Source organism: Asparagus officinalis, chromosome 6 (assembly GCF_001876935.1).
Source record: "Asparagus officinalis chromosome 6, Aspof.V1, whole genome shotgun sequence".
Lineage (NCBI taxonomy): Eukaryota > Viridiplantae > Streptophyta > Magnoliopsida > Asparagales > Asparagaceae > Asparagus > Asparagus officinalis.
The window spans coordinates 4,838,256-4,858,213 of NC_033799.1; the positions used below are offsets into that span (position 1 = coordinate 4,838,256).

The 19,958-nt window shown below is 34.8% G+C and overlaps 2 protein-coding genes across 3 annotated transcripts; both read left to right on the top strand.

Annotated features, from left to right (window-relative positions):
• On the top strand, positions 1 to 10,560 carry LOC109844540 (cycloeucalenol cycloisomerase). The gene is made up of 8 exons (XM_020413613.1): positions 1 to 159; positions 293 to 474; positions 1,485 to 1,568; positions 4,017 to 4,058; positions 5,198 to 5,308; positions 6,484 to 6,675; positions 9,151 to 9,248; positions 9,918 to 10,560. The coding sequence occupies exons 1-8, from the start codon at positions 153 to 155 to the stop codon at positions 10,123 to 10,125; spliced, it is 924 nt and encodes a 307-aa protein (XP_020269202.1). The 5' UTR covers positions 1 to 152; the 3' UTR covers positions 10,126 to 10,560.
• On the top strand, positions 12,049 to 19,900 carry LOC109844517 (argininosuccinate synthase, chloroplastic-like). Of its 2 annotated transcripts, XM_020413578.1 has the most exons (11): positions 12,050 to 12,285; positions 13,051 to 13,078; positions 13,286 to 13,344; positions 13,432 to 13,513; positions 15,567 to 15,717; positions 16,204 to 16,252; positions 16,672 to 16,854; positions 17,495 to 17,569; positions 17,660 to 17,845; positions 18,686 to 18,774; positions 19,140 to 19,900. In XM_020413578.1, the coding sequence occupies exons 1-11, from the start codon at positions 12,244 to 12,246 to the stop codon at positions 19,684 to 19,686; spliced, it is 1,491 nt and encodes a 496-aa protein (XP_020269167.1). In that variant the 5' UTR covers positions 12,050 to 12,243; the 3' UTR covers positions 19,687 to 19,900. The 2 variants fall into 2 exon arrangements, with proteins under 2 accessions (XP_020269168.1, XP_020269167.1); XM_020413579.1 differs by lacking the exons at positions 13,051 to 13,078; positions 13,286 to 13,344; positions 13,432 to 13,513 and adding exons at positions 12,521 to 12,579; positions 12,667 to 12,748 and having other exon boundaries at positions 12,049 to 12,313.

Sequence of the window (19,958 nt, forward strand, 5' to 3'; positions counted from 1 at the left end):
TAGTTATATTTTTATTCAAAAATGAAGTCTCCCTGCTGACTCAGCTACTGATAATGTGCCGGAGTCGCTCTGACGTCAGCGAAACGATCTACCTCCCCTCCTCCGACTCCGGAGCCCTCCCCTCAACGCGGTGAACGGACCCCGAGTACGCTATGGGCGGTAACCTCACCTACCCTCATCCTTCAATCTACTCTCGCTTTTTTTTATTACGCTCCAATGGGGTCATCCTCTTTCATTTTCTCCTCTCTCTGGATCCTAGGGTTTCGATCTCTGATCTCTAACAACGCTGCAGGATTCGAAGAGAAGTGCGGAGAGAAGAGATCGAAGGGATCGAGGGAGTCGAAGGAGGTCAGTAAGAATCTGTGGCTGGCTCCGAATCCGAGCAAGAGATGGGGCGAGATCTTCTTCCTGATGTATACCCCTCTCGTTTTTACGCTGTGCCTCGGGATCATCGTGCCGTATAAGCTCTACGAGGTTCGGTTCCTTTTTCTGTTTCCGGATTGAAATTTTTTTGACTTGAGCTGTTGATTTTCCCGCTATTTTCTTATTTTTAAATGATGGAATTGTACAGTAGACGAGAAAAGTATTGTTTGAGGAGTAAGGGGAGCTTTTTTTTTTTTTAAATAATTGAAGATCATCATAATTTTGCTTCTGATCTGGAAATTTTTTTATGAGAGAAGGGAGTAATTTTGTTGGAGATTTTTTTCCATGTATATTTTTTGAAAATATGGCTGTTTGGTTTAGTTGGGAGGATGTGGTTTATTTTCGATTTTAAAAATTTTAGGTTGGCCTGTAATTCTCACTATTCCCTTTGTTTAAAGTATATAATTGTGTAATAGAGGAAAATAATCATAATGTGAAATGCGTAGGAGCTTTTGCTAAGTTTTGGTTAAAATAATCAATTTTTTTTGCTTTTGATCTGAAAATTGTAGATTGTTTCTCATAGTGTGAAGGATTATGATGTTTTTTGTTGAGAGAAGGGAGTAATTTTTTGTAGATATTTTATATATAATTTTTTTCTTTTTTGCTTTGGATCTGAAGTTATGAGTATTTAGTTGGGAGGAAGGTTTATTTGGATTTAAAAAAAATTATGTTGACCTATGATTTCTTATTATTTCTTTATTTAAAGTATATAATTTTTTAATAGAGGAGAAGGAGCATTATGTGAAGTGCGTATGAGGTGTTGTTAAGCGAAAGGAGTAATTTTTAGTCCTAAGCATCGATTTTTTGCTTTTTGATATGAAAATTGTAGATTGGGCTTTGATTTCATAATTTTTCTTGATTTTAAAGTACATAATTTTACGAAGAGAAGAAAAGTGCCAGATTTTTTGTTGCATTGTTGTAGGAGGTGAAATTCTAATGTTTTGTGCCTTCAATTTATTGCTGAAATTAGTTTAACTCGGATTTTAGTACTTATTAATTCGTGGATGCATGATAGTGCCGAGGTATGAGCTAAAATTTACTGAAATTAATTCTGATTACAGACTTTCACGGAGCTAGAGTATTTAATATTGGGATTGGTTTCAGCGGTACCATGTTTCTTGGTACCCCTTGTACTTGTTGGAAAGGTATGCGGTAGATGTTTTGTTGTGCCATTATCACTGCAATTGTCTTCTGTGTTTTTATTAATTATTACTATTATTTAATATAAGTTGTTCTTAAGTAGAATAACAATGAATTAAAGCTATGTTTCGTTGCTACAAAATCCATGAAAGACAAAATGTCGAAGATAAGAAAAGAAACATGTGATAGTCTCCTTTCATTTTCCGCAAGTTTGGAAACATTGTTAAAAAACGGGTTATGTAACGCGTTATAACGCGTTTTATAACATAACGTGAGGTCCATGTTACATAATTCAGGGATATAACTCATACACAATATAACACATCGTTACTTAAAAAAAACGCAAAAAAGGTCAAAACACATTACTTTCATAACCTAAAATAACCTAAGTTAGATGCACTTGATTTTTGGAAACGTGGATTTAATATTTGAATAATTGGTAAACAATTAAAGTTTTTATGAATTGTTAGTATTTATAAAATATCTGAATAATTGGTAAACAATATAACCTACGTTGCGCGTTACGTTTTTTTTTGCGTTTTTTTTCTTGACCCTTAACAGGAGGTAAGCGTTACATAACCCATATTCGTTATTTTCAACATTGTTTGGAAATGTAACAATTTCAACTCCATGGAAAAGAAAAATACTGTTTCAGTTCCTTTCAATTTCACGTTCTTTCAGCTTGTTTAATTGCCTTGAAATTGGTTGGGAAAAAAAAACAGAAAAGAGGCAGCAAGACAAAGAAAATTATTGCGTCCACTTTCTCTAAAGTTGATCGAAGTATCTACAGCTCAAGTTCTGTCATCCTTTTTGTCAGTATTTGACTTTATTTCCTTAATTAACTCTGAGAAAATAATCTAAAGATCTATTTACCTTTTCTCACTTGCATGGGACCAAAGGCTGTATTAGTATTCAAAGCTTAGATGTTAGAAATCAAGGTCATTACTCCCATCTCATATCTCTCAAATGTCATTAAGTTTGTAAACACTTAGAAAAAGAAAAAAACACATTCTTCAATCGGCTAAGCCTCACATCCTGTTCCTGTTGCCTAAGACCAGGGAAGATTAGTTTCTTAATGAGAAAGAGGAATTAGGTGGAAAACAAAGCTATTGATCTAAGTTGGGTCATATATCGTATCGTACTTAACAACTCATATGAATGCTGCTCATATTCGAGCAGCTCATATTGCTAATTCTAGCAACCAATCAATATTCTAATTCTAGCATATTTTCATAGGTTTTGGCTGACTCTCTCCTCTTCCAATCTGATAAAAGATTGGTTGAACCTGACTCAACTATCTTCACCCCATCTGGACCTGGAGCTTTCTAAATTCCTTTCCTACAGCTTTTGAAGAAAAAGCGAATCTGAGCCATGCGAGGGAGGGCAGTGAGCGCTATTTGAGAAATTACATAATATATATGTAAAAGTGTACTTGCAATAAATACAAAGTAGTTATTTGTTCCAAGCTCCTCTTTTAATTTCAGAACCCCTGGTTTTATGTACTTGTTGACCTATTATGGAGGAGCACGCAAACATATGTCATCCTTGTTTCCTTAATGTATTGTTGTCTCCTCAAAATGAGTATGGTTTAGTATTTATCATCTGGCTTCAGTTTTCATGCAGTTGTAAGAGTGGTGGTGGGTAACCATGTCTGGAACGACTTCCTCAATTTTTATGTAATAGCAAGCATGTAACTAACTGTTAGTGAACAAAACTAGATGCACACAACAAACAGGCAAAAAACACATAATAATTGATGAATTTAGAAATAGAGGAAAACATAGTATTTTGCTGTTCGCTCAGTTTTTATGAAGGCAAATAATTGACATTTTCAAAAAAACTAACAAAACACAATCTTACTTCTTTGCTCCATTCTGAAGTAGAGAACAAATGTTCACAGCTCAAATAGATCTAAAATCCTAATCTAAATCTGAGATCTTCATCTTGGACCCTTTGCAGTCATTTGTAATCTTGGAATTTAAGCGTATTATGGAATTTTTCCTTTTTTCCCCTTTAAAGACCTAGTTTCTTATTATGAGCTAGAAGCTAATTTATATTTCACTTTTGAATCTTTTGATCCTTTCTTGCCCTTGTTTCCCAACTTACTTTATTATTAAGCACTATATGTTTTATTGTTTGGGATTTTTAATGACCATAGCTAGCAGACCATGTGGATGCAGCTATCTACATGAATAAAAATAAAAATAAAAATGGATGCAGTTTGTTAGAAGAGAGTGATAAAGAGTTTGAAGCAGAGCTGCTAATGTTCTTTGTAACTGAAGCGGGTGCTTTTGTCAATTGGTTTGTTTGATGTATTCATCTATGGAACTTCTTAACTTTCTCCCTTTTGTATTTAGTAGAGTGTCCTTAATAATTGACATGCTTATATAAATGGAAGAGTTCCAATATTCTTTCATTGTATGAAGGTTTTAACTGTTTGGCCTTCCTTGCAGGCAGATAGTGGGAAATGTTTGAAGGATCGTTACTGGGTGAAGGTAATCACTAGACTGAAATTTATTATAAGCTGGAAATATGTCTAGCAGAGTACAGGGTTTTAATTAAACATGCACCAGCAATGACCTATACTGTATATGGCCATTTCAGCTCGTTCTCCCCTATTCCGATGGACCAAATAGGCTTGAAGTTTTTGTTCATTATGTGGTGTTCAGAAAACAAGTGAGAGTATTGAAAATGTCTTGTTGTTATCCGGTCTGATGATTATTAAATAACTTGCAGTGACATTCTCTTTTCATTTTGTGGATATGGTGTATTAGGTTAGTTTTAATCAATTTTGGAACTGTTGTTAACCAATCTCCAGTTTCGTTAGAGTTTGATTTTTCATGAAGTTATAGTTGCTCATGCTTTACGTTTTCTTTTTCCCTTTTCTTCTCGCTCTTTGACATAATTCCCATCCCGGGTCGGGTGTGGAATTCAAATTCTTACCCAGATGAGATTGGTCACACTTATTCAGCTGTCAAGTGCTGTATTCAATCACGGGTTTTGTCTCTGTATATTCAGGGTTAAGTGACGATAGAGCTTTTATAAACCATAAACCACAGATAGTAGTGCAGTCCTATTGAAAGGTGTCACAAGTTCTTCTATTCTTAATACCTATGCATTAGTATATTGAAATGCTTAATGTCATTTAAAGCATCGAAGGATCACACAGCTTAAGAACCTTTGAACCTTTCAGATATCTTGATAGGTTTGAATCCTATTGTCAAATGAATCTTTCTGAAAGCCAGCATTCAGTTTTTCCCCATCTTTTTCTAAAGAAAAAAAAGTGAGAAATCCTTTTTACTCTAAGGAGAATATATTTACATATGAGAAATACGAGCTCGAAGATTGGTAGATGGGATAGGTTTAGCTGCATGTTCATAGATACACTTTTAGCATGTGAAACTGCCAAATTCCTTGTCCATTTCCTTTTACTATGAAATAGTTTATTCTCTGGAAGATGTTTTAACCTTCACCTCACCCTGATACTTTTGTCTTTTTTGTTTCTCTCTCTCTATATATAATGTTGTTGATGTAGCTGCTTATTTAGAATGTTGGTTTCTTGATTGTATGTTTTGAACTTATTTCTTTTTGTTCCTATACATTACATGGATATCTGACTCAACTATTTTTGCAGGCCAACCTTTGGATAGTAATTTTCAGTTATGTTGGGAACTACTTTTGGACTCATTATTTCTTCACCGTTCTTGGAGCTTCATATACTTTTCCATCTTGGAGGATGAACAATGTAAGACGCATGAATCAATCATTTCAAGAAAGGGCATCTTCCTTCTGATGTTGTTCCACTATAAATAATTCTTGTTTCATTGTTGAGTTGCATAGAGTTGGAGGATCCTTTAACTGGTAAATGATACTATTTAATAAATTTAATGCAATCTATTATATGACCAGTTTTGATCACAATTATTGGCAAACCTACAAGGAAACAGGGCGTAGTCTTAGTCATCAGAATTGCTCATTTCTCCTTTCAATTTCTAGGTCTGCTGAGGATTATCTCTCTTTGTCCCATTTTAATGTATCTTTTTCGTATTATTATCAACATAATTTCACGTTGTTAAATGTAGCATCTCTTCTGAACTACATCTGGTATCATCATATATTCCCTGAAACATTGTGGCGTCAGTGTGGTTTTAGGTAAGATCAAGGATAACAAGGTTCACGCACCTTCTGAAATGTACAAAACAACAAAGTATATACCGATTGATCTTTTTGACTCTTTGTAGCAAAACCACCTTGTACCTATTTACTATGAATTGAATAATTTTCTTTCTCTACAGCTTAAATTTTCTGTCATATGCACTTTTAGACTCAAATTTTACCGTGGATACACTAGGGATAAAAATCCCAAAAGTAGTGCATGCTCAATTAAGAATATTCCCTTTACTCTGCTTGATATATGAAATTCTTGTTGCACAATGGACCTTTTTGTATCTCATTTAGAAAGCAACTTCAGGTTAGAATATATAGTTTTGCAACATTGGTAGTATTATTTCAGCACGACTTCAAATATCCATTTCTGGTACCAATTAAGCTGAAGGAAGAGAAGCAAATCGTAAAATCTGTATAAATCACTATTTTAATTATTTAAACTAAGATACCATATGGGTAAGTGAAGTGACTCATTACATATATAAGCAATCTCTTTTTAGTCTCTATCCATGTGATCCATATGGAATGCCTGGCTTCTAGTTCCAGTAGATGGTGGAATGGATAACTTATTATAGCTTACTCTTCACTTCGTTATTGCATCACAAGCCTTTGAATATAGATACTGTTTCACACACTACCAAAGATTTCATAATACTGGTGGTTAACGAAGTGTTCATTTATCTTTGTTACAAATCGTGATATCTTTCATACTTAATTAAATGACTAAACATGTATCATTGATTTATATTGCAGGTGCCACATACTACATTCCTTCTTACTCATGTTTGTTTCCTATTTTACCACATGGTATCAAACATGACACTTCGTGGACTGCGCCACTCCGTTTCTGGCTTGCCAAAGTCAGTTCAGCTCATTTTTGAGGCTGCATGGATCCTGGCCTTAAGTTATTTCATCGCATTTTTGGAGACTTTGGCGATAGCAAATGTATGTGGTAACATATTCATCTACCATTTGAGTAGTTTGCTTATGGACCAATATTTTGTGATCTGTAGTTTGCTTATGGACCACTGTTTTGTGATCTGTAGTTTGCTTATGGACCACTGTTTTGCAATTTGGATGTTAAAATTAACTGTTGTTTGTCTTAAGCATATGTGAAATTGGACTTACTTTCTAAATGTGTGCTGGACTTATCTACATGTAGTACTCTGACCTTTTGATACCTTGCATTATATTTAATTCTTATTAATAGATGAGATTCTAGTCCCACTTTTAGAACTTGTTATACTTTTATATCATCGATCAGGGCTGCGTGTAAATAAGTATGAGTGTTAGAACATGGTAGGACTGAAGTTCAAAGTTTTCATTGGCCGCACTAGGTGCAGTGTCAAGGGTTAGAAAATAGCCTTAGCTTTTGCATAATTGGTTTTCAGCCTACACTAATGTCAGTGTTGATTGTTCTTGTGATCTAGAATGGATGGTCTCACTGTCTTTGTGAGAGAGACCAATCTAACATTTTGTTGTCTAAGTTCTAATTTTACTTCTCATCCTTCCTCTGACCATGAAGCTCTCAATCTTGATAAATCTGGTACGTAATTCCGTATTACTTAAGGATTTCCTTCAGACACTCTTCTGAAATCATATTCTGGGAATTTTGATCACTTGGGAATATCAATTTTGTTGTTTCAGGAGATATCAGTTAGTCATTTAATTGAGATCCTACTTTTTAGAGCTTATAGTTACCCACTGAAAATGGATGAGCTAGCGTGCCTGCAGTGCTTGATGTTTTCTCAGGAAATGAACAAATTAATTGATTTAAATTGCAAAACTAATGTCTTTGGCTCAAGAAAAATTGAAACGAAGGTTGAAGAATGTGGAAAATAGCTCTATGATAATCAACTTGTTCTTCTTAAAATGGTAAGGTATATACTCAAATTAGGAAAGGAATTTCCAGATAATTGATCTTTTAGGTGCAGGGTGCAGGCATTTAGTTATCTTAATCTTATGAGATCTTTTCCCAACAAAACTTAGATACTAATTATGGAATCATGCAACTCATATCTGGTAGTAGGACACTTCAATCTTTGACATGGTTCACTGCCATCAAATGAGCGTCTTTTTCTTTTCTGCATGTTCTGCATGAATTATTTAGCTGTTTGTTCTTCTTTGGCATGATTAGAAGTGACGGCATGATTAGAATAGATTCCTGTTTGAAAATACTTTTCTATTAACTGTATGCTTGTTGTCGTCAGTACCAACCGTATTCAAATAGATTGCATTTTATTTATCTGGGAGGTGCCAGGTCTAAATGGGTGATGAGAATTTCAAATGTTTTGGGCTAACGTAGGACTTTAAATTCCATTGTCAATCCCTTCATTCGAAAATGCTTAGAAAACTCCAGAAACCAGTGTGAGGAATGGGTTTTTTTTTTATAAAATTTCTTAACCCAAGCTGCATAGCAGCGCTCATAGACCTAGCCTCTTCTTGATCAGAGATCTTGATCATTGCAGGGTACCAATTACCAAATACAACTTAAATTCTATCTCCAGAGTGAACTTGTTCTTTTCACTATTCAGAAATATATTGTGGTAGGGTGCAAATGAGGCAAAGGGGCATGATATCGAGCAGTTGTTCCCTATTTTCATGTTTTGCAGTCTCATTCCTGACTCCCAGTTGCTGTGTGCGTGTGAAATGCTTGTTTCATGTTTTGCAGTCTCATTCCTGACTCCCAGTTGCTGTGTGCGTGTGAAATGCTTGTTCCATCTTTGCAAGAAGGATGAGCTTTGATAAACCGTAGTTAAGTAAGATTTCTAAAGTAGTGAAGGAATCCACTAAAAGAGGCCAGGTTTTCATCTGTTTGCATATGGCTGGCAATAGTTTTGCACATCTATCGTTTAAAACAAAATGAGTTGTTTAAGGAGAGATAAAACCTGTAAGAATTGCACGCTACATATGTTTGTTAGCAAGCGGTGGTTTCTACTAGTGTCTTTCCTCCACATTGGTCAGGATTTGACATTGTAAAGAGCAGATTCTTTTGGATAGCTTTCACAAGGACCCCTGACCCAGATGATTTTGCTTTTAACACAGTAGTAGCTATTAGAATGTGCTCTATGTCGTGCATATATGACTTCAATCTGTAGCATAACATTGGAACAAACCTTTTTTACAAAGAAAATAATAATAATAATAATAATAATAATAATAATAATAATAATAAATAGTAAAAAAATAAAAATACTGAATATTTTTCATTTTCTTTTTTAAAGGTTATCCAGTTGACTATTGATTGTATGAAACGAGTTTGCTGGGTATTGATAATTTGATATATTCCAGGGATTAACAGACACTGCATTACAATAGGAAAAGAATGTTATAATACGTGGATCAGGCCGTATCATAGGTTCCTGTACGTCATCTGTGCAATTATTGATATTAACATTTGTTTTTTTTTCCTCCTTGCAGTTTCCCTACTATGACTTTGTTGATCGGGACCTTATGTACAAAGTAGGATCCCTGTTTTATGCTATTTACTTTCTAGTGAGCTTCCCTATGTTTGCAAGGTAAGAAACAAGTCATTCAGCATATTACTTATCTTAGTTTATAAATTGAAATTTATGCATCATGAACTATAACCATGTCTTGTTTTATATGCGCATTTATCAAAATCACCCTATGCCATCATTTATTTTGACAGTATCTGGTAACTGCATCTAATTGAGATTCAGATTCATTATAACTTTCGCATAGTTAGTTTCTAGATTCTTTGAGAAATTTAGTGTGTAAATTTGGAGCTTACACATCCTGTACTTGGAACCATCTTTTATATGATACAGCAGGTTTTCATATTCACCATGTTTGTATTTCCTTACAACATCTGTTGACTGCATATCGTCGAGATTTAAGTCCAGATGATTTGCTGTTTTTCTTGCACATTTATTTGTGATGATATTACACACTGCATTCACGATATAATTATGTACAGTTTTTAGTGACCATTTTGACAATTCTTGTCTTGTCCAACATTTTGTTTGGTTGAACTCTTTTTTTCCCGGTTACTATATTGGGTTGAACTTAAAATGCAATAGATCTCATTTATAGTTGTAAAATCTTTCACTTCCAGAACTAAGAGGATGCAACATATCACATTAATTTTAGCGTAACTTAGACTATATCAGTTACTTGCATTTACATAGTTCAATTATTCCTTTCATCTTCTCCAATGAATGCAGGATTGATGAGAAAGACAGTAATTCATGGGATCTCCCTAGAATAACAGTCGATGCATTGGGTGCTGCTATGCTTGTCACAATAATACTTGATTTATGGCGTATATTTTTGGGCCCGATTATCCCAATGTCAGAATCAAGACAATGCACGGCGCCAGGCCTTGCTTGGTTCCACAACCCTGAGAGCTCTATGCCAAACCGCAGTGCATGATCCTTCATATGTTTGTAGAAAATATTGTATGAACGTTCTAAAGATGCGCGCTTTAGATTTTTAGGTCTCGCTTAAAGCCTGTATTGTTATTGTCATGGATTAGCTCCTTGTTTTTATGCTGACCAAACCCTGATGAGAACCAGAGGAAAAGCTTCGTATGCTGTGTTCATGGAACTTTGGTTGAAGCCATATCCAGCCGAACTTGTTCGAGTTATTGAAGAAGAGCTGCATTGAAGCTACGTGGAAAATTTTGCTGCCTAAAATCTCTGTCATGGCTTTGTATTCATTCAATATGTTTTGTTCCGATGATCGAAATTGTTGGTATTTTGTCCAGGGTCCTTTTCTTCTTGGTAAGATTATGAGAATTTTATTTTTGTTCCTGGGATCAGTTCATGATGAAGGAATGCAGATGGGAATTGAAGTTGCCTAGCTTTACCTGCTCTACTTTAAGCGTTGGTTACTGTTGCTGAATCTATTCTATCTTATGGTCGGGCACTTGAGATGCAAGAATGGATATGAGACATTTGAGGAAGTTTGATGTTATTTCTAAACGTGGATGTAGATGGAAAATGAGTTGTCAGTCATTATGCTAACCCAATTTCTTCCCTCAGACCCTCGTGTGGTTTTCTCAACACAAAATGTAGCTTTAAGATATCAAGAAAAGCTCAAATAAATCATTTCTTACATAAAAAAAAAAAAAATCTTAAGGCTTGAAGAGTCTTGCATGTAGATTATGTTTCATTTATAGGGGTAAAAGGTAAGATTCATTACTCTAGCGTGGCAACCTTGAACCCATGTGAGTTTGAATTTCTCTTGTCTGAGTGGCAATAGTGCAATTTTATTGTATAGTTGTTTACGATTTTATGATATATGGAATCTATCATGAGATGCTACATTACAAGTTTATACATCATCTACTTATATTTTATGGTATGAAGTCTATTAAGAGCACAACCAACACCACCCCCAACAAGAGCAATAATTATCTCAAAAATTTGAGGTTCATTTTATAATGAATTAGCTCCTCCGTTCGTTATTCGATTATCATATTCTTCTTAATTGCTTTCAACCAAACTCCTTTTGCTCTGTTGATCATAATCTTACTTTTTGATCTACCTGTCCCGCGCGTTAATAATTATCTCTTAATTGTATGTCCCGAGCTAGAATAAAGAAAGAGGGTTGTGTTAGGTAGCCACTAATGTACAATTTAATCATATAAGCATAATCTGAATCCTAAAGAATACCATGAGAAGTAAATATAATCCAATTACAAGAAGCTAAAGGTTCTTTTTTTAATTTTAGGTTTTCTTTTGATGGAATTTATTTTAGGTTTTTATTCTTAGAAGACAGATGCAATCACAATTTTCATACGGATATAGGTAAACTGGTAAATATCTTATTATATGAGGGTTATTTTCCAAACCATTGAAATATCTGAGGGGCATACACAAAGAATCTTGTTTTTCATCGTACTAACCCTTGTGTTCGTTAGTTCAATATTGGATCTTCAAATCTTCATACTTCTGAATTGGATCACAAATTTCATATTTGTTCAAAATCGAAGGTCCTATAGGTCATTTAAAAGAAAACTTAAATGAATTTGAGGGCTTAATTTGGAAATATGAAGAAGGGGGTCCAATATAGAATTAACAAATATGGTCTAGCATGGCGGAAACCTCGCTTTCAAAGGGTTATCCAGTATTAGTCCCTAAACATTTCCACAATTTCATATCAGCCCTCAATCGTAAAATTGCTCACAAGTACCTCAAATCTTAAGGAGTCTTGCAACTTGGTCCCTCAATGACGAAAGCACTCGTCAATTTATATCCCCCCCAAATAAAAAAGAAAAATCTCTCTCATTCAAAATAACGTTAGCCAATTGTATTCTGGTCACTTAGGGGCCAAATTGCAAGACCCCTTAGGATTTCAGAGACTTATGAGCAATTTCTAAGATTGCAGGAGCAATTTCTAAATAAAATAGCCCTGTTTATAAAATCCTAGCAGCCGTCATCATCTACCGAAAAACCTCTGACAAAAGCCCTAAAAAAGCTCAAGCTTTCTCAAGCTTTCTCCACCTTTTTCGTTGTTTTTGATTTCTGATTCTTAATTTGATAGCGAATGGCTCAGCTGCTAGCCGCTCCATCGGCTTCTTCACCGAAAATCTCCTCCCATTTCCACAAACGATTCGGTAGAATCCAACTTCAAAAGCCCAATTTTTGAACTAACTAATTTTCTATTTTTTTAATCAATTTATTTAAAAAAAATTTATGGTGAACTGTAGTAAAGTTTGAATCTTTTTGGGTTTAGGGGATGGGAAGTTGTTGTCATTTGTTTATTTATTTATTTATATGTAAATTGTTGAGTAACGTTATTGAAAAGTCCTTTTTTTTGGTAGGTGCTCCAGTTTTTCGTGATAGCGTATGCTTTCTGAATAATCCCATCTCACGTTTAGAGGTATTGGAGCCAGCGAGGCTTTGTTTTCTCTCTTTCTTGATTTTATTTAAATTTTTTTTTTAACACTAGCGTGGGTAGTATTTTTAGGTTGGAGCAATTTCTAGCTCGACCAATGGTGCTCCAGTCATTCATCACACCCCACGCAATCGACATTTCGCTCAGAATCCCGGTATCTGAACTGAAACATTGTTGAAGTTTTCTCATTTGCTCATTGTTCAATTTTTACTGATGGTGGTCATACTTTATGAATTTGCCTTATTGTAAATTTTACACGGGTTATTGATTTTGGCCCAGCACTTGATTTCTAGTGTAATATAAGATCATGGGTATTATCTAAGCTTTTCATCCACACAAAATTGGTCTATTGTTGGGCGTAAGATCAAATTGGGAAAGCCCCGGAAAAGAACTGTTGACATTATTACTCAGCGAATGGCTCAGCTGCTAGCCGCTCCATCGGCTTCTTCACCGAAAATCTCCTCCCATTTCCACAAACGATTCGGTAGAATCCAACTTCAAAAGCCCAATTTTTGAACTAACTAATTTTCTATTTTTTTAATCAATTTATTTAAAAAAAATTTATGGTGAACTGTAGTAAAGTTTGAATCTTTTTGGGTTTAGGGGATGGGAAGTTGTTGTCATTTGTTTATTTATTTATTTATATGTAAATTGTTGAGTAACGTTATTGAAAAGTCCTTTTTTTTGGTAGGTGCTCCAGTTTTTCGTGATAGCGTATGCTTTCTGAATAATCCCATCTCACGTTTAGAGGTATTGGAGCCAGCGAGGCTTTGTTTTCTCTCTTTCTTGATTTTATTTAAATTTTTTTTTTAACACTAGCGTGGGTAGTATTTTTAGGTTGGAGCAATTTCTAGCTCGACCAATGGTGCTCCAGTCATTCATCACACCCCACGCAATCGACATTTCGCTCAGAATCCCGGTATCTGAACTGAAACATTGTTGAAGTTTTCTCATTTGCTCATTGTTCAATTTTTACTGATGGTGGTCATACTTTATGAATTTGCCTTATTGTAAATTTTACACGGGTTATTGATTTTGGCCCAGCACTTGATTTCTAGTGTAATATAAGATCATGGGTATTATCTAAGCTTTTCATCCACACAAAATTGGTCTATTGTTGGGCGTAAGATCAAATTGGGAAAGCCCCGGAAAAGAACTGTTGACATTATTACTCTGGTAATGTACCTGTGTCAACTGTATGAGGTTTGTTGTTACATCATGAGGAAGTGATATTAAAGATGTTGTTATACAGTTGGCGGGTTGGAGAAGTGAGAAAATTCAGTATATTCTCCATGCTGAGAGAAGGTATTGAGATTTATCACTACACAATGACTTCCTTTAAACTTTCAGATGTCTGTAGAGTTCCCATTATTTGCGATCTGATTATTGTTCCTCATATGTGCATGGATCTGTCATCCTCGTGGGGGCTTCATATTTTTTAAAAAGTTTCCTTTTTGTTTTTCTCTCATGCACGTTGTTGACTGAGTTAGGATTGCTGATATTACATGCCATTTTTTTATCTAGATATCAGTACTCCTCGCCTCATGAGTTGCTTAAACTTGGTGTGTTTTATTCTTGATGACTTAGCGATTTGATGCAATATTGAGTCAGAGATGAATCTTTGAGCATGATTTAGGAAATATATGAATGGCTGAGTATGAAGTTATAATAATACCTAATATTTGGTGGAGTAGGAACACTCTCTCTTTTTTGAAATAGCCATATGAATAGGTGTAGGGGTGGAAATGAACCAAATAATTAATAATCTGTTCGGTTATTATTCGTCCAGATATTTGGTCATATTCGACTCAATAGTTCATTTAATTATAAATGAATATTTTTTAATATTCGGCTCATAAACAAATAGCATTTAACCAAAGGTATATTTGATTCGATTGATTATTAAATATTCATTTATGTTTTACATTTTATTCCTCTTAAGTTTAATTTAGCATAGAATATTTATCTTTTAAAGTTGCACTTCAGGTATTTACCATGTCGACATATATCATAACAAAATATCTATTAGAAATAAATTCTTATGCTAATTTTATTCTTAAGTTGATAAACAGTTCGATAGAAAATGATTTCATGTTGATCTAAATTCTATAAGGAGATGTTTTCCTTCTTCTACATTATTACATTATACTAATTTTTATGTTAATATTGTTATTAATAAATATTTTAAATTAATGATTTATAAATATATGAATTTAATAATTTTAGTAGTAAGATATCATAATAATCATTAAGTGATGATGCAACATGTAAAAAGAAAACAAAATAAATAATATACCAACATAGGATTTGAACACCTGACTTCAATCAAATTCAAGAATCAAGTGCCTTAACCAAGTGTGCTAACAAATATTCGTGAATATTTACCGAATATATCGTTAATTGACTGAATCAAATTTGAAAACCTTCTACCCATTCGATACAAATTTGAATGAGTTTGCTAGAGTGAACTGAATCTGAATTTGAATTTAAAGGTATTTGATCAAATTCGATTCGTTTCAACCACTATATAGGGGTTGAGGATGATAGCATTCGTAAGACTGCTGTTTGGGTTTAATTTGCTCTGACCTTTGCCTTAAATATTCTAACTTAGGTTAAGTTCTGACACTACCAAGTGTTGATATGTACGAAGAACACAGTATGCTGGAGTTTGTACACAGAGAGCAGATGGCTGTATGACTAAATTCTAAAACACCACCTCTCCTTTTTTTAATTGATGAAATAAGAAGGTTATATCATGTTGTGGAAAGCTAGGGAGTAGAACCGACCGAGTAACGCAGAGGAAGAACAAAGATCATTTTTTTCTGTATGCCTTATCTATTAATTCTATTTTAATCTTAGTTAAGTGATAGGTAAATCAAAACTAAATGCTTTATGTAACAAATTAATTTTTATATCCAGACTGGTGGCCCTGTATCTTTTTTTCTAATTTCTAATGCATTTTGATTTTGCAGCCATTCAAAGCATACTCTCCGGAAAAGATGTTTCTGGCTTAAGTGATGCTCGTGGAAGTCAAAATGGAAGTGGACTACGGGGGAAATTAAATAAAGTTGTCCTAGCTTATAGTGGTGGCCTTGACACATCTGTCATTGTCCCATGGTTAAGGTATCTATTTAGTCTTCTTTCATTGATTTGGATCTGATTTTGAAATTGAAATGCGATCTTAAATTCTCTTTAAAAAAAATTCAGTGGTAAATCGTTCATATAGCTTCTGCGTAATCATATTTGCATGTCCTACAAAATCATTACAGAAGGAACTGTCTCAATGTTAAGTTTCTTTAAATAAGCAAATTGCTAATGGAATCCACTCATTTATATATTCTCATTATTTTATGTTCAACAAGTGGAACCTCTTACTTGATCTTTAGTAGCTTAGAAAATTTTTTGTGTGTAAATTTCACTGTGTTTTATCATGTGTGTGTAGTTGTAAATCATGAACAATCAAACAAATGAAATCACTATAAATCCATGTGTATTTTCTTGGTCATGCATGACTATGTTCTTTATCATCTGAATTTTGTGAACTTCAGCACACTGTTGTTACCATTGCTTCTGGTTCCCTCCTCATCCACTTCCACTTACTTGTTGCAGGGAAAACTATGGATGTGATGTTGTTTGCTTCACTGCAGATGTTGGTCAAGTATGCCACTGATTGCTAGAATTTATTCTGGTTTAATATAATCTCCTTTGAATTCTACTATTAATGTATATATGATATCTCTTTATATTCTATCTGCTTGATGTAAACTTCTTGTCTGGCTGATAGAATTTCCCCCCCATTGTAGCATGCACACTATATGTTCCTTTGCATTCATGAGGACAGGATGGATTAAATGAAATATAGTGATATAAACATGCATTTTAAGATTCTATAACCGTTTTTCTTTGTGTCATATAGATGCATTGCTCTTATGCTTGAATTGGTTTTTTGCTTAATTTGCTTGACATATTACGTTCGTGGAGCAATTCAGAACTTCATTCCTGTGTTCTCTTCAGATTTAATGACGCCTTCTGTTTCTTTATGTTGACAATTTTCTGCATTACTTCTGATCTTTGAAGGGTGTCATGGAGATGGAGGGACTTGAAAAGAAAGCGAAAGCTAGTGGTGCTTGTCAGCTTGTTGTAAAGGATTTAAAAGAGGAATTTGTTAAGGATTACATATTCCCTTGTTTGCGGGCTGGTGCTATATATGAGAGGAAGTACTTGCTTGGAACATCAATGGCTCGTCCTGTTATTGCCAAGGTGATTTTATATGCATCTGTTATGTGATTCAGTGTTTATTAGAGCCTTCTAGATATGGATTTCACTGGCTATCTGTTTATGAAATTTGTTAACTTTGAAGGACTACAAGGGTTAAATATTATAGTTTTATCTCGTATCTAGATTTTACTAAACTCAAAACTAAATACTATTTCTAAATTCATGTTAGACATCGCTGATATGTATTACGGTATTTTCTTCACATGGTAATATCTGATTTCTCTATCTTATGATCTGACTCTGGTGGGGACAGAAGATTAAGCAAATACTTATATTTTGCTCATTATCTATCTACATTTTTATCTCCTGTCATTGAAACTTTAAGGAAAATATCCCCCTTAGTTGTCTCCATGGAGCTCATTTTTATATTATAGAAATTTGATGTTTCCATAGCAGAAAGAAACTTATTATAGTGGGATACATACCTCTTTAGCTGCTCATATAGAATATCTTCATACCTTTTTATAGTGATCTTTTTGTTTTGATTTCTAAGGACTAATCATTTCTTGGATTCTGACCTAGTTCTTAACTTTAATTTTAGTTTGTTCTTCTTAACTTGTTTCACTCATCACCCTGAAAGTAAGAACTTAAAAAGTCTGAACATGTTTTACCTGGAAAAAAGGCAATGGTTGATGTTGCTAAAGAAGTAGGTGCAGATGCCGTTGCTCATGGATGCACAGGAAAGGGAAATGATCAGGTATGCTCAACTTCCATGATTTGTGTTGTTTACAACTTCAGTTGTTTTATCTTTTTAACCTTATATTTTTGCATTCAATGTGGCTTGCAGGTTCGATTCGAATTAACATTCTTTGCCTTAAATCCGAATCTCAAAGTTGTTGCTCCATGGAGGGAGTGGGAGATCACAGGACGAGAAGATGCTATCGAGTATGCTAAGAAACATAATGTTCCTGTTCCTGTTTCGAAGAAATCAATATACAGTAGAGACCGGAATCTATGGCACCTTAGTCATGAGGTAACTCTCTCTACTGTTTTTTCTCCTTCCTTGTTTGGCTACTAAAGCATCACGTATGCACATGCGCAAGAAATTCTCATGATTTGTAATAATGTCTTTGTGAATTGTCTGGTGTGGCATTTTGACGTTTGAGTTCATTTATTTCCAACTTGTGCATTTATAACCATCTTGGTTGATCTTGTCAATGTTCTTTGATAAAAAAGGTTTCAAGTTGTTTGTCTATAAATAATGTGCTGAAGGAAAACAATAAATGGCCCTTCAAAGTTATAATGAAATTTCTCATTATCAATGAGAATCAGCGCACAAAATTCTTATGGTTACTTCAACTAGCATTTTTGGGTCTTCTACTTTCTCTTTTCTCTTTCATTAGCATTTCCAGAACTTTAATAACTTTGAAGGTAAATATCAATCTTTGGTTAAGCCAATTATACCAGTGCCCCTAGATACATTTTTGTCCTGGTAATTGTATAAAAACATGTGCATCTCTGTAGAATCCTAAATGTTAACATTCCAGATGTCATCAGTCATCTATACGATAGAAGCCTGAGTCTCTTTCACATGATTATCTCGCTGATTGGCATAGCTAATGTAGATCATTCTGCCTGTAAAAATTGGAAGACAACAAAAAATCGAGCAGTTTACATTCTCTTTCCTATCAAACTGCTATGAGCAGATCATTTTATAGAATTGACGGAGGCATGGGAATTATTTTCATTTCCGTATTGCTTACTGCTTGTTGGTAGTGCATCTTTTCGCTCTTCCATGGAGATAGTTAACTATGATAAGTATAACTATCTCCATATATCTGCAAGTTATAATGGGTTGCTTTGACTTTTGAAGGGAGATATTCTAGAGGATCCTGCAAATGAACCAAAGAAAGACATGTACATGATGTCTGTTGATCCTGAAGATGCCCCAGACCGACCCGAGTAAGTATCTTGTAATATATCATCAGACATTATTGACCATGGAGATCATTTCTTGATCTTACATCAAATTTCCAGTATCCTGTTTTGAACTCGCTACCTCTGTAGTTTCATGGTTGCAGATAAACCCTGGGTTAAATTTTTTTTGACTCTTTTACTCTCAGGGAGACTCACTTATTTCACCCAGGAGCAACAATATCTGTCAAAATTTCATCACATGTAGAAAAGTCAAAAGAATTTAACCCAGGTGGTATGTCTGCAACAATGAAAATCTAGGGTTAGTAAGTGCAAAACAACAATACTATAGGGGGTTGAAGTGCAATTAACCCTTTTTTGATCTTACATCAAACTTCTATTGAGATCCACAGATACCTAGACATCGGAATCGTCTCTGGCATCCCCGTTTCCCTTAATGGGAAGGAACTTTCACCTGCAACCCTCCTCACCAAACTCAACCAAATCGGTGGCGAAAATGGAATCGGCCGAATCGACATGGTAGAAAACAGGCTCGTTGGCATGAAGAGTCGAGGAGTCTACGAAACTCCTGGCGGTACTATTCTCTTTGCTGCAGTTCGAGAGCTTGAATCTCTAACCCTAGACCGAGAGTCAATTCAGGAGAAAGACCGCATCGCTCTCAAATACGCTGAGCTTGTTTATGCTGGCCGGTGGTTTGATCCCCTTCGTAGGGCGATGGACGCGTTTATGAAGGAAATAACGGAGACCACAACGGGGACCGTTAGGTTGAAGCTTTATAAAGGATCGGTGACTGTTGTGTCGAGAGCGAGTCCTTATAGTTTGTATAGGGAGGATATTTCGTCTTTTGAGAATGGAGAGATCTATAATCAGGCTGATGCTGCTGGGTTCATTAGGCTTTATGGGCTTCCGACTAGGGTTCGGGCAATGCTTGAGAAGTAATCTGAGGAGGATTGTTGTTGTGGCTGAGATTGGAAAACGTTGAATGGTGTCTTTGTTTTTGACATTTTTATGAACAGATTTGAGTAAAAATTGTGCTTCAGGGTTTAGCAGCTCTTTTTACTGTTGCACAGTAATGAGGAATAATGCTGTGGCAGGAGATATAAAACAGTATAACGTGGGTGATTTATGCTGCAATGGAATTTGTTGAGTAATATTTTAGTTTCTTCTTATTAGCTTGTACATGATCAGAGAGAATAATGGGCTTCATATGA

Coding starts and splice junctions, on each gene's coding strand:
- LOC109844540 (XM_020413613.1), top strand. Junction 475..1,484: donor TGCCGTATAAGCTCTACGAG/GTTCGGTTCCTT, acceptor TTCTGATTACAG/ACTTTCACGGAGCTAGAGTA. Junction 6,676..9,150: donor AGACTTTGGCGATAGCAAAT/GTATGTGGTAAC, acceptor TCCTCCTTGCAG/TTTCCCTACTATGACTTTGT.
- LOC109844517 (XM_020413579.1), top strand. CDS start 12,244: ATGGCTCAGCTGCTAGCCGCTCCATCGGCTTCTTCACCGAAAATCTCC. Junction 12,314..12,520: donor CCATTTCCACAAACGATTCG/GTAGAATCCAAC, acceptor TTTTTTTGGTAG/GTGCTCCAGTTTTTCGTGAT. Junction 12,580..12,666: donor ATCCCATCTCACGTTTAGAG/GTATTGGAGCCA, acceptor TAGTATTTTTAG/GTTGGAGCAATTTCTAGCTC.